Source organism: Squalius cephalus (assembly GCF_949319135.1).
Source record: "Squalius cephalus genome assembly, chromosome: 18".
In the NCBI taxonomy this organism is placed as follows: domain Eukaryota; kingdom Metazoa; phylum Chordata; class Actinopteri; order Cypriniformes; family Leuciscidae; genus Squalius; species Squalius cephalus.
This window is the reverse complement of record NC_137139.1, coordinates 10,710,029-10,725,235: the sequence shown is the minus strand read 5'-3', so window position 1 is coordinate 10,725,235 and position 15,207 is coordinate 10,710,029. Positions and strand designations below refer to the sequence as shown.

The following is a 15,207-nucleotide window of genomic DNA, read 5'->3' as shown; positions in this document are numbered from 1 at the left end:
CTGCAGTGAATGCAGCTTCAGGACGTCCCAGAGTGTCCATAAGCGCCAGAACGGTCTCCTTCTGAGGAGTCGCTGCAGAATCGTGTCTCACCAGTGCAGAGCTGCTCAGTATTGGCAGCGGGTGTTTGTGATGCTTATACTCTCTCTCTGTTTGGGACAGCTGGAAATCAATTGTCTGGAGAAGAAAAGGTGAACGCTACCATGAGTCTTGTGTCGTCCCAACAGTGAAGCATCCATGTGTGGGGTTGCTTTTCATCCAGGGAGTGGACGCTCTCACAATTCTGCCAAAAAACACTGGCATGAATAAAGAAAAGCAACTTTTCTCAACAATCCAGAAGCATTTTGGTGATGATCCGAGATTTTCCAGCATGATTGAGCACCAAGTCACAAGGCAAGATTAATAATGAAGTGCCTCGGAGATCATTATATTGAAACTATGGATCCGTGGCCAGGCAACTATCCGGATCTTAATCCCATTGAGAACCTATTGTCAGTCCTCAAACGGCGAGTGGACAAGCAGAAGCCCATAAACTGTGATCAACTCTGAGCACTAATAAGGCAAGAATGGATCGCCATCAGTCCGGATTTGGCCCAGAAGCTGATATCCAACATGCCAGAGCAAATTGCAGAGGTTATGAAGAAGGGACATCACTGTAAATACTGACTCTTTGCATATATTGCATATCAGTCAATATCAGGAACAATTTCCTCACCAATCGTTCCCAGACTGTGAAAATGGGCCCTTATGTGTCATCCACCCGTACACTTAGTACCGGTTCTCCAAAAGAGTGTGCTGAGCCCTTTACTGTACTCCCTCTGCACCTATGACTGCAGCAGAGCCCACCACAGTAATACCATCTTCAAATTTGCGGATGACACAACAGTGATTGGACTTATCGAAGGTGGTGATGAGGTCCAGAAAATAACATCATGGAGTTCAGCCAACAACCTGACTCTAAACATCTCAAGAACGAAGGAGCTCATCACAGACTTCAGGAACCAGAAGGAGGATCAGTTTCCCCTTAAAATCAACGAGGACTGTATTGAGAAGGTTCACAATTTTAAATTTCTGGGCACTTTTATCTCTGCTGACCTCTCCTGAACTGCAAATACTACAGCAGTCATCAAGAAGGAGAGGCAACGACTACACTTCCTGAGACTTCTCAGGAAAAAACAACATGGGTGAAAAGCTGCTGGTGAATTTCTATTGTTCTTCCATTGAGAGTGTGCTGACCTCTAAGCTAGTTGCTCTGAGGCAGATAAGAGGACCATTAACACCGCACAGAAGGACATGTACAACTCTCGATGCCTCAGTAGGGTTAAAAACATTTTAAAGGACTCCTCACACCCCGGGTTTAAATGGTTTGACCTGCTGCCATCAGGCAGGCGTTACAGGTCCATAAAAATGAAGACAAAAAGATTCAAGGACAGTTTCTTCCCCAGAGCCATAACCTTCATGAACTCTAATATGCACGGATCCCTCTCTGCTACATACATACATAAACATATACAGTCTCAGGGTGTTATTTTCATTTTGCAATTCACAGTTTTAGTGCGATATATTTCTTATTAGTGCAATATTTACACCTGATTATAAATTTATTATTTTTGTATTATATGTTTAATATTTGTGTTGTATGTAACATTGTTTGTGTTGTTGTATAATCCGACACTAAGGGAAGCACTTCCTAATTTCGTTATACATGTTTATGATGACAATAAAGGTAATCTAATCTAATACGTACCAAGATCTCTGAGGAATGTTTCCAGCACCTTGTTGAATTTGTGACAAGGCAATCTGGAGGCAAAAGGAGGTCCTACCCGGTACTAGCAAAGTGTATCTAATAAAGTGGTCGGTGAGTGTATATTGGCAATTTGATCATGTTAAAAAAGTCATTACTTCTAGAGAGAAATAGCGCAGACACTGAACAAGATGAACGAGATGAAGAATGAACAGGTGTGACGTCATTTCAAACAAAATCTGGCCAAAAGTAAGGTGTTTTTCAGTGGTCTGAAACAGTTCGCCATTGTGAACTTTCCAGAAACTTCAAACTACCCTTGATGATTAATCCATGATGATTATGTAATAGGTGGGTGTGCTCTGGGGCTTCATCTTCTTTCAGCCAAACACAATCGGAGTTGTATTAAAAAGGATCCTGGCTCTTCCAAGCTTTACAATGCGAGTGAGTAGAGTTTTTGAAGGCCAAAAAAGTGCATCCCTTCATCATAAAAATAATCCATATGACTCCAGGGGGTCAATAAAGGCCTTCTGAAGTGAAGCGATGTGTTTTTGTAAGAAAAATATTCATATTTATAGCTTTATAAACTATAATCACTGGCTTCCGGTAACGGCCGTACGCGAGTCTAGTTTCGGTGGAGGAGTGACCTCTGACCCGACGCATGACGTAGGATGTAGGAGTAGCGTAAGCTCAGGTGAGAGTCGACGCCTCTCGCGGTTCAAACTAATAGAGCTGAGCAACAAACTCAAGCTCCTCCCACATTTATATAAAAAAATTCTCATTTTAGACTTCTAATTCATGACTTCTAATCCGTCTTTTGTTTTGCTCTATCCTCTGCGCTTCACTGTTCGTCAATACATCATGCGTCGGGTCAGAGGTCACTCTTCCACCGGAACTAGACTCACGTACGGCCGTCACCAGAAGCCAGTGATTATAGTTTATAAAGTTATAAATATGGATTTTGAGGAATTGATGAGTAGTTGATTGGATGGTAGTGTTTTGCTATTGGTGGATCTCATGTGAGTGACATGTTGCCCCGCCCTTGTTCCAGTAAACACATCATTAGAGAAGAGATGTTGCTGCACGAGGGGGAGGGGGGGTTATTTTGATCAAAGATTACGAGGGTGCAATAATAATAAAAAAAAACAATTATGTGCATGCATAAATCATTTACAATAAATACTGCAATATTCCATTTAAAAAAAAAGAAGTGTACACATTGTTAGAATTTTTTTTACTGCGAGCGTACAGTATGTGTGTATTATGCTGCTGATGAAATAAATATAAATAGCAGATTTAAAATCACATTTTTCTGGGAGATTCTGCAACGGTTGAGAAACTGCCTGGGATGAATGGGAATGCTAACGGCTAGCTTTCTCCTGCTGTTCTACACCTCAATGAGCACCACTAACTAGAAGTGAACATCATGCTGGTAAAAAATTAATGTAACTTTAAAGAAAATCCTTTTGAGGCTTAGTAAAAGAGAGAGAGAGAGAGAGAGACAGAGAGCAAGATGTGATTATACGTCTGGCATGACGAGACAGACAGACAGAAAGAAAGGGTGTGGCCGAGCAGAGGCGCGAGGCTGTGTGTGTGTGTGTGTGTGTGTGTGTGAGAGAGAGGGAGGCAGAGTGATTCTTTGATCACGTTAAGCACTTATTTGTGCCATATGTTCATTAATACCAATGTAACCGGGCAAAAATCAGTGTAAGACGACTCATTTTGCTTGCTTAATGAGTCTGGTTGCCATAGTTACAGCATCCCATTGCAATGCAGCTCAGAGAGAGAGAGAGAGAGAGCGAGAGAGAGAGAGAGAGAGAGAGGAGGGGGTGCTCAGGATGATTGATGGGGTGCTGGATACTGCTGGTGTGCTGGGCAGATTGATGGTGTTTATTCTGCGGTTGGTTTTGCCAGTGGAAAGGAAACTACACATTGAGAAACACTGAACACCCACATCAGATAAACACACTTTCCTGCTTTGAGAGTGTTTGTGTGTGAATCTTTTGTATGGCGTCTCTGATGCTCATTTTCACCTTATCATATCTGCAATGTGGAAATGGATTTGCGGCACATATTGAAAAAAACCAATACTGTCACATTTGGAGAGTCAAAATGGATTTTGTAAGATGAGTTCAAGATATGATTTGAATTAAAATTATGATCGGTTTAAAAAAAAAAAAAAAAATTAAATACATTTTATTTTATCACAATTTCGAGTCCCATAATTCTCTGCACACTTAAAGATATAGATCAACCCGAATTGAATATTGTGTCATCATTTCATGTCATTTAAACCGGGATGAGTTTCTTTCTGTGGAAGACTAAATGAGAAGTTTTGAGGAATGTTCATGCTGCTCTTTTCCAAAGCATACGGAGATCACTTTTTTAAAAAGAATTAAACACCGTGATGTCAAATTATTTCACTCTCTAGCTAATCTGAAACAATAAGCTTGAGTTAACCACAGGGTCAAATTAGTGTGCAGTCTGAGCCATATGCATATTAAAGAGATTCACAAACCAACATCCACTACCAACTTCATACTGTGTCCAATTTGTTTACAAAATGTGTAAAATTAATAGAAATGATTTCTTATCCTAACCTCTAACCCTAATTAACTGCCCCTAAAATAATTAATTACAGGACTGTCGAAAAATCAGATCAGTAAGATATTTCTAATGTTTTCGAAAAAGAGTTATTTATGCTCACCAAGGCTGCATTTATTTAATCAAAAATACAGTAAAAGCAATTATATTGTGAAATATATATATTTTTTAAATTGTCTACTTTCTATTTAAATATATTTTAAAATGTAATTTATTCCTGTGATGCAAAGATGTGATTTCAGCATCATTACTTCGATCTCACAGACAAATTTAATTTTTTAATGTGACAATTTCATATCAATTTATACAATATGAATGGTATGAAATTTTTTAGAAAAATGGACGTTGACGTCATGCGCATTCAGTCTATAGGCGTGCAGTGCTTCTTTACAAAGTCACATCGCCAACTACTGGCCTGGCATGAACAATGCAGCATTTTTACTCGTTTTCATGGATCCGTGAAATCTGTCAGGTTGATAAGAATGAAGTTCCAGGATCAGCCAAAATGTTGATAAGAAACATAAAGAAGGATAATTGATTTAATTAACATTAGCTTGGTTAAGGTTAAAGAGCACAAGTCATGATGGATCAAATCATTACTGTTCCACTCCACATGTACAGCACAACATGCAAAGTCTCTAATTGGAAGGATTAAAGAGAATAAAATCTCCTAATTAAGTTTAATTAGCGGGGTCTTTTAGCAACATGGATCCCAGGAGAGGCTGTTAAAGTCAGTGGACGCAGAAAGAGACTTGGATGGCATGTTTTGTTGTGAACTGCTTGGATGGTTTTATTTCTGAGAACATGAATTATGTGTGTGTGTGTGTGTGTGTGTGTGTGTGTGTGTGTGTGTGTGTGTGTGTGTTTGACTGAATTTAAAATGATTTTATAGTGCTTAAAAGGAAGAACTATATTGAAGTTCCTCGTTTTTCTTCCTCTTCTCCAAATGCAATTAATTAATCACTTAACATTTGCATGTTAACACTTTATACCATTCATAATATAACATCAGTAATGTCATTGTAATACTGCATACTGTTTTTTTCCTTTCTTTCTTTCTTGTTTTTTCTCTCTAATATATAGCTGCCTTTAAAGGTGCTCTAAGCGATGTCACGTCACGCGTTTTTTAGGCCAAAACATTTTTTGTCACATACAGCAAACATCTCCTCACTATCCGCTAGCTGCCTGTCCCCTGAACACACTGTAAAAAAACACGGTCTCTGTAGACAGCCCAGGCTCCACAAACGGCAACAAAAACAAACTGGCCCAGCCTGGACCCACGAAACATAACAAACAGGGTTCCAGCCAATAACCGACAAGTATGATTTGGGGGTGGGGGTGGGGGGTTAGTGCGCGTGCACATGAAGGGGGGTGTGGGGGGTGGAGGAGAGAGAAGCATGAAGAGGGAAGTTAGCTAGAGGAGAGATGTCCTAGACAACGACAATGACTAACGTTAAAAATGTATATTCTTGAGAATTTTGATATGGCCGACACATGACCAAAGAGACGACGTTCCGATTAACAAATAACAAAGAAGAGGGAAAAGGAGAAGGAACGCGAAGTCCCGAATTTACATCGGAAAAGCGTTCAAAAGGTGGCGAGAATAGAAGGGCTTCCAATCTGACGTTCAGGTGGCTCTGTTTTTGCTGGACAGGTTAAATCCAGTTTGGTTTTTCTAAATGGTTCATGACTGTTTCAGGAAGCACGGAAGGAGGAGACGGGATGAGGAGGAGGGAGGGTCGAGCTAGCCTCCGTTTTGTTTGACAATATTTCGAATGTCAACAAGAAGTGACTTCACCCAACATCACTTAGAGCACCTTTAAAACAGTATTGGATTGTGTTGATTGTCACAACTATAATGTTGCTGCATTACAAGCACTGGTAGTTCATTAATTAAATGAAAATCCGGACACACAGTTAAATCTGTTCTATCAGTTTTTCTAGATGTTGAGAGTTGTCACTGTGGCCTTTGATCATGTCTCTTCTTTAAGATAAGAATAAGTCCAGCAAATGATGGATCTGTGGATGGACTGTAGTGAGATGAAGCTGATTAAACTGGAAGGAGACTGTGAGAGTTAGTCAGGCACGGCTCTGGACAGCCCCGCCGGGTCCTGAGGAGCCACTAAGGTCCACCGATTCATTTCTGCTCTGTGATGCGTAGAAATCAATTACTGTCGTTATATGATGGCAAACAGCTAAAGAGAAAAAAAGCTATCTATCCATTCTTCATCTCTCTATCCTCCAGCTCACCTTTCCATCACGCTTCTCTCCATCTGGTTCCAACAGTAATGGAGTCCATACACGTCTTTGCTGTAATGGAATGTACAGATCTTTAACATCTTTTGTTCTTCTTATCATGTCGTCGCCAATCTTTTTTTAGGCTTCGGTGGTTTAAGAAGAAGCTTGAGTAATATGTGACCTGGAAAATGTGTCTTTTGCTGCACTTTTTAGGGTACTTTTAAATGTGCAATGAAATGGAAATTCACCCAGTCTTTTCTAAATGCATTGGTGTGATTGTGAACAATTCATTTTTTGAAATGTCCAATTAAAAAATGAATAGGCAAAAGTACCCGGATGACCTACGACTTCCACTGAGATCCTGGAGTGAGCATCTAATGGACACTTTACAATCCCATGAGGCCACGGGAGAGGATCTGTGAATGGAGGTTGAAGTGACGCAACTGATGCCTTACATTTTTTTCTATTTTACTCTGATGTACATCACAATATGGAAGAAAAGATCTGTCACTACTTTTGTTTCATTGCAACTTTAACCTATAATAAATATCAGATAATACTTATCTTAGGCTAGACTTTCAGGTGAGCTGTTGTGTTTCTGGGTGATGGGAAGTTAAGACCGACCGACAGTATTGTGAAAATGTAATATTGAATGAGAAACATTTATTTTAATGTGCCTCCTGAGGTCATCAGAACAGGAACCTCCTTCCAGAGGAGAAGCACATTTTCTGATTTCGATTAAATATTATGACAACAAACTTTCTTTTAAATTGCCTGTATGGACTGATCACCACAAGACTAGCAATGTGCGCTAACAAAGTGGCTCATTTTGATTTTATGTGGCCTTTAGAATTGCTCACTTGTCACCCCAAGTCCATCATGGCAAATACTTTATTATTTTATTTATTGCTGTAAGTTTGCAGTACGTGATGAGCGAGAGAAAAGCTTTATTCAGACAGGACTATGTTGCTCTATGAAGGTCAGATAAATCTGCGTTTCATAAATTTATGATTTCAATCTTGTCCAAATTGAGCATGTCTGTGTTTTTCTCTCACACCTCTGATAACATTACAGAGCAAATTAATTACCCACTGCTTTCCTCAACTCCGCTAACCTCTGAGAAGAATGTGTATTATGGTATTGCATTTTTCACAACACTCCTCATTTATTTTGACCTTTGTCGAATGCCAAGTTTCTAGGAAGTTGTTCTAGATCAGTTCTAGGTTATTTTTCACAACACTTCTAGGTTCCTCTGCTAGATGTGTCAGACCAAGTTATTGCTCAAAACTGCCACAATAATAGCAGTATAATTCATCCTTTCCCCTAAATTATTTTCCCTAAATATGTCATTTTTAAATAATATAGCATTTTAATTGCCATTTTTAGTTTTCCTAGTTAGCATTGTGTCACTCCTGCTCATGTGATATTGCTCATATATATGTTTTTACTGTGTTTACATTTTCAAGGCGAATCAGCCAAGAAATAGCTTACTTATAATGGTCTTCGCTGGGACAGGAGAAAGTGTTTTTTGTAACATCAAATAAACACATGATTATATTTTCTACAACCTAGTTCTACAACTACTCTCTCTCTCTCTACACACACACACACATGCATATATACACACACACATGCCACCATGTTATATGAAAACAAAGCTTAGCACTCTGTACATTTTACACAAAATGTTGTTCTACTCTGGTTCCAATTAATAATTTGAATGCTTAAATAATGATTATGTTGGTAATTACACAGTCGCACCCCTCTCTCTCGGTAACAGCTTGTTAGCGCTAAAGGTCGGACTGTTCTGCTAATTGGCTTTATTAGTATTGGTGGCCACTTATCGACAAGACTTTCTATCAAAGATACATGCACAGTCTGGTTGCAATTTGCAAGCTTGTAAACATATATACAAGTATTCACTTCAGTACTACCCAACATGATAATGTAAAACAATGCTCATGAATCACAATCATAAAATGTCAGGTATCAATGGCTTTCCTCTAAAGTCACCCCTATGGTTTCAGACACCAGCTATGATTCAGAAGTTCATTACCAGTCTTTCTTGTGCATTTTTATTAGCCAAGTGAAATATTTAACAGCCCAGAACAGTTGTTAATAAAAGCCACAGTGGAATTTTTGCTACTTCCAAGAAGTTGATTGAAAATGAAATGATTTGAATGGCTTGGATGTTTTCTTCCTTGTAGTAAGCAGGGCTAATAAAGCTCATTAAAACACAACAAAGAAAGCAGAGGAAAGCAAGCAGTTTACTGCAACCACTAAGACCAATGTTGGGTGAGATTCAGCCTTTCTGCTGTATATATATATATATATATATATATATATATATACATATATATGCATTTAGTTGAACTTAAGAGTCCTTTTTTTAACCTACTTTAGTAGACTTAAGTACATCTCTGTGTATTTTCATAATTACTTATATTGTCTTTGAAACTAAGGACTAAGTGCACTGCTGAATGTACTGACCAAGTCAAGGGCTGGTGGTCTATTCAGATCTCTATGTATCAAGCCATTCAGAGCAAGTTTCTACCTTTCTACAAGTGGGATTATGGACAGAAACAACTTTGATTTGTATTCTTACCTGGAACATGACCCTGTATTGCTCCTCGGGCTTCTGCACCACGCACATGTTACACCCCATCCTGAGTCCTGACGTCTGACCACGGACACCGCCAGGCCACGAACCCGCTCAGATCACCTTCTCAGAGGAACCGCTGTGCTAGTTCAGACACAACCGCATGTCCCAGATGCCCACAGACAGTTCACTTATCTTTCGCAGTCCAACAACGAGTTCTGCGAATGTACTACGGGGAGAGCCGTTGAGTTTAAACCATTTCCAGTTCAGAGACACATGCAAGTACAAAAGTCTTTAAAGAAGTAAGTTATGAAGCTTTTTAACAGTGCTTGTCATTCTAACTTGCTCAAAAAAACAATGTCATATCTCAAGTCTGTTGTGGAGTGTGAAATCCAATGAATTCCAGCATGTAGAAAAGTCCATTTGTGCTTTAAGTGAAATGTTGTAGTACGGCACTTCTTCTGTTCTTGTCCCCATTGATGTGCTTAATTCAGGGAAATCAGCATGAAATTACGCGCCTGTGCTTGCTCTCATGCTTTTATCCAGGCCACTTCCACCAGCGCTTTTTCCGGGACTACATCCAAATGACTCCTAAATCAGTAAATGCTGCATGTACATCCAATGTTTTATTACAAAGTGAAGGAGGGATGATTGGATAGATTGAATGTTTTGTCAAGAGAGACCTTCAATGAAACGCGTTCCAAGAAGGAAAATTACTTTTGTGAAATCTGTGGCTTCATTTCAAGTTTTTGCTTCCAAAAAGTGTCATTGAAATTCCAAGGCCTTTTTTGCCAACGTTTTCAAATGAAAACTGAACAGCAATAATTGCAGTGCAATGGTCAAAGCAGTGTATTTTATTGTAGCTTTTAACTGCAGAAGCCCTCATGAATATCAGGTCTTTTCTTTTCGAATCGAATCAGTTCTTGACTGTAGCTACAGGTTTTTAGCCACAATTCATCTCCTCACTTACTACTTTTCACAGTTTACAAATCGATGGATTCTTTCACAGTTTCGTTCGACTGCTGTGGATATCAAAGAAGAGTTTGAATGCTTAACGCCTTCACGTATCCATACAGGATGATTTCAAGTGCCTCCCTTTGGCTTTGTGCTTCTGTCCCTCCACCTGTTCCACTTTCACAGCAGCTTTTTCTTATCTCCCTCTTGTGAACTTCTGCATTCATGGAGGTGTTTCTTGTCAGTCCCTCAAAGACTCTGAACTGTGTAGTGAGAGTCGCATTCAGTTGAACAAAAATGCATGTTGCAAGCTGGGTGAATTGGTAAAAAATTGGTTGCACATAAAAGCGTGAGGTGAGAGAGTCAGTGTGCTTGAGGAAAATTCAGTCCCACGCACTCCTACATAAACATGCTTTAACAGTTCTGCTTAGGTGCGAACAACAGCAAACTTCGCTCGCTCGACTGGCGGCCCATCTGTACACATAACCGCCATAGACACTTAACACACACTCACGACACAAACCCGACCAGATACAGGTGTGCAAGTCTGGATAAGCACACACATGTAAATCAAAAGCATTTGAAGGAGCAGCTTCGCATAAATTGAGGTTGTTTCCAAAAAAGGACTGTAAAGCTGTGTAAAATAAAGCTCTGTACTTAACAGTCAATCTTAACCCAATTCCTCAACAGTGAAAATCTAGCATTATTCAGATCAATGAAAGAAAATTCAATTAAATGACACAAGCCCTTAATAGTGATCATTGGCACTCTGTCATGGAGAAATCAATATCTTTCTTAATAAGATAGCAGTTGGGTGCCTTTGGTGCTCAGTGGTTTGTGAAATGTAATTATCAGACGTTCGGTTTAACAAATGCTTCGTCGTTCTGCTAGCACACTTTGCTGCAGAGGTGGGACATTAGAAAACTGAGCTGTCCGAAGGTGCGTATAAATCTTTGTCCAATCGCAGTCTCAAATCTGAGGCAGCAGTCTTTCTACCATTCAGGAGAAACAGATATGCAACTTGTTCGTAGCAAGTTCGTTAATTTGCTAGTTTTCTTTGTTTAGCTTTTCTGTCTGTCTACCTTCTTCACACTTTCTCATCACTTCACTCTTAGTTTCTGAGGAAAAAGTCCAAAACTCAATCTCAGAACATTCTTAAAATTGCTGTCATAGCATTTTTACTCTATCCAAATGTCGGCTCTCAAACCATCCGGTTTCTGATACGAACACGCTTCACGACGGCGGAAAGCTTTAACCTCATTACACTGTCAAAGGACTCGTGTTGTTTCACGCACCCTGCTGTCTGAGATTGCAGGCTAGCCATTCATGCTGCAGTAACGTGCCAGACAGACTCCGCGCGCCCCGAGAACCTAACAGGCGTCACCCTCGTACACCCACACACACAGACGGGTCAAATGTTACCACACACACTCATGCAAGCGCAGAAGACTGGTGTATTTCACCTGAAACAACCTCAGATAGTTAATCAGGACAGCTAGAAAAGAGTTAAATAGAGAAAAAAAAAAAAACGCAACAGTCTCAAAAGTATTCCTCAGACTCAACTAGACGCCATCAAACATCAGCACACCCTTCAAGTGGGACGTGAAAGAGCATCTTTCAAAGAACTCTCAAAGAAACAAAGTCAGGTATGAGGGAGAGGCGTGTCATCCCTCCTTCTCTCTCTTCTTCCTCCCAAGTGTGCTGTGTCCTTTTGTTTGGGGAGGACTTGAGTAATCCATAATGGCATGTTTCTTTTCCCCAAAAATCCTTGAAAAGAGGCAGAAAACTGGATCAGTTCCTCCAGCTGAGGGATGGTATACTGGTCCAGTTCAGAGCAGAACGCCTGTGATGGAGGAGGACAGAGGACGGGAGAGGGGCGAGCAGGCAGGTGAGGTGAGGTTGCTGCTGTCTCGTCCCCTCATGCGAGCCGCTGAATAAACTCCCCCACTGCAGCGGAGAGAGAGAGAGAGAGAGAGAGAGAGAGAGAGAGAGAGAGAGAGAGAGAGAGAGAGAGAGAGAGAGAGAGAGAGAGAGAGAGAGAGAGAGAGGCACACAAAGACATTAACGCCCTGTGAAGCCACACACACACACACACTAGTGCCCGTGCTCACTGGCGGAATAGTTTAGGATGCAACAGAAATCATCCTCCAGCTCGCACACACACACACTTTCTCTCCCCTCTGCTCTCAGTGTTTCTCTGCTTTACTGTCTGCCCCTTTTTTAATATTATAACAAAAAAAAAACAAAAAAAAATGAATATAAGGAAAATAATAATATAATTTGAACAGCTAGTTATTCCACATGACTTTTTTTTTACTTCCTCGTCCACATATCTTTCTCTATGGACAGGTTTACAGATTTTGTTGTGATTTATTGGTGTGATTGGTCTGCTAATATTGATAAAACACAACAGATGGGTTACGGGTTGCGGCTGTTGTGATAATTTTTGCACAAAGATGAATCAAATCATGACCAAATCATGAATCATTTTGATCTTTAATCAAAATCCAACTAGGAAACATGCGGGTAAATCACATGTAGAAAATATACACAACTACGTAAACATCAACCAGACTGAAGAAAGAACCAAGGGAACTATAGGGGCCATTCACACGACACCGTTTTCAACTAAAAACACGACAATGGCGTTTTGGGGGCCTGAAAACAAACTTTTGAAAATGGGTTTCAAAGTGCAAGTTTTTTAAAAACGATACTGTTATCGTCTCCTTGTAAACTATGAAAATGTGATTTTGTGAAAACGGTGACGTCATGCACAAGTGTTCAGTCTATAGGTGAGTAGTGTTTCTTTAGACAGTGACATCGCCACCTACTGGCCTGGCATTAATAATACAGTGTTTAAGACGTTTTCACAGATTCGTGTGAACGGGGAACGTCGTTGTGTGTTCACGGAAAATCATTGTCGTGTAAGCGTATCCTAAGGGCTATATATGCACAAGGCAAACAAAGGGAGCTAAATGAAACGCAGGTGAAGCTAATTAGTAACTATGGAAACAAGCTGGCACACAATAGGCAACTAGGTCAACTTAATATGACAAGGAACTGGAACAGAACTGAACTAAACCTAAACAGAGCTATAAAGATCATAAGGTGGTGACTTTGTATTAATTTGTAAGATCTCATGCAAATATTTTCGTACGATCTTATTACACCCCAGTGACGGATATGTTTAAGGATAGAAATTCATGCTTTGTTTTTATCTAGAAATCTTTTTTTTTTTTGTCAGCCCGATCTCACGGAAAACAATTTTCAATGAATTTCTACAATTTGAACCATACGAAGTTGCACGATTTTCAGGATAAGGTCCACCCCTAAATATATCCATCACTGGGGCGTAAGCAGATTGTATGAAAACGTACAGATGAGATTTTACAAATTAATTTGAATTAGCCAGTAATTTACCAAAATGTATAATTGCCATGAGATTGTAGTTTTTGAATACAAATTTGCCAAAATGTAAAATAGTAAGGGTTTCTCATGAAAGGGGGTTGCAAAGCATCAATATGCACAATAAAAAAATAAATAAAAAAAGCTTGCTAGTAATGGTAATACAAATAAATAAAAACAAATAACCGAATATAATTTTAATTAACTTTTAAAAGACATTTTTATTTGAAATAAAACAAATAAAATATCGCTCTCATTCACATTCTTCCTTTAATGCCCTACCTCTCTCACTCTGCCACTCTTTCCCTTTCATTCCTTCTGCTGCATAATGCATTTTAAAACTCCTGTGTACTAATGGATGGATGTGATATTCATAAGGTCATGGATTCATTTCTATTGTGCGTGATTCAGGTTTGAAATCTTTTGAAAAAATGAATCATTCATCTTCTGTATGGATCAAAGCTTCATGGTGAGAGAGATGAAACCCGCAGATCCACACCCTAATATCAGCGCCTGTGTTCAGATGTGCTGGTGTCATCATGTCATTTCAAATGGACCATTTATTTTATGCTGATGAAATAGCACCTGAAAGACAGCAGATGGAAAATAAGAGAATGAATGGACGAGAATGAGACACCGAAGAGAAACTAGGTAACAGGTGTGAGACCATGATGAAAGCTGAGAAACAGCCAAGAACTGTAATGTAATTAGTGTGTGTGTGTTTGCGTGTGTGAATTAGTGTGTGTGTGTGTGTGTGTGTGTGTGTGTGTGTGTATGTGTGTGTGTGTGTGTGTGTGTGTGTCATCAGAGAGGGCTTAGACAAGACAGGGAAACCTTAAAGGGATAGTTCACCCAAAAATGAAAATTACCCCATGATTTACTCACATTCAAGCCATCTTAGGTGTATATGACTTTCTTCTTTCAGAAGAATACAATCGGAGTTATATAAAAAAATGTCCTGGCTAATCCAAGCTTTATAATGGCAGTGAATGGGAGCCCAAAATGTGAAGCCCAAAAAAGTGCATCCATCCATTATGAAAGTAATCCACACGGCTCTGGGGGGTTTATAAAGGCCTTCTGAAGCAAAGTGATGCATTTGTGTAAGAATAATATCTATATTTATAACTTTGTCGACTAAAATAATTAGCTTCCAGCAGATGGCCATACGCAAGTCGACTTACGCCAAAAGAGTAACACTTGACGATGTATGACGTAGAATGTAGGAATAGCGTAAGCTTTGACACCTCTCGCGGTGACACCTCTCAAACAAACAGGGCTGGGCAACAAACTCAAGCTCCTCCCACATTTCTCTTAAAAAATTCTCATTTTAGACTTCATTTTAGACATTAATGGTGTTGTTTTGTTTTGCTCTATTCTCTATGATTCCGCGTTTGTCAATGCGTCATGTGTAAGGTCAGATGTACGGTCGTTTGTTGTAAGCTAGTTAATTTAGTTGATAAAGTTTTAAATATTGTTTTTTTTTTTACACAAACGCATTGCTGAACTTGAGCGAACCAGCTGCTCCCTCAACTCCTTCCCCTCTCGAGCCGAGATGCGGAGCCGCGAGGCAGAAGCGAGCTCACGTCGGCCTAGCGCCCGCGTGCCTCACTCTCCCCCCAACGCGACGAGTCCTCTGTACTTCACCCGCGGGGATCAGCGCCCCTCTTC

At 39.8% G+C, this 15,207-nt stretch overlaps 1 protein-coding gene across 1 annotated transcript in view; it reads right to left on the bottom strand.

Annotated features, from left to right (window-relative positions):
- The window catches only part of LOC307145437 (PDZ domain-containing protein 4), a 37,912-nt gene extending 28,596 nt beyond the window's left edge, over positions 1 to 9,316 (bottom strand). Inside the window, exon 1 of the mRNA XM_079848574.1 lies at positions 9,187 to 9,316. Coding sequence (XP_079704700.1) covers positions 9,187 to 9,246 — 60 coding nt within the window. The 5' untranslated portion in view covers positions 9,247 to 9,316. The remainder of the gene's footprint in view (positions 1 to 9,186) is intronic.
- Between the last annotated feature and the right edge of the window lie 5,891 nt (positions 9,317 to 15,207).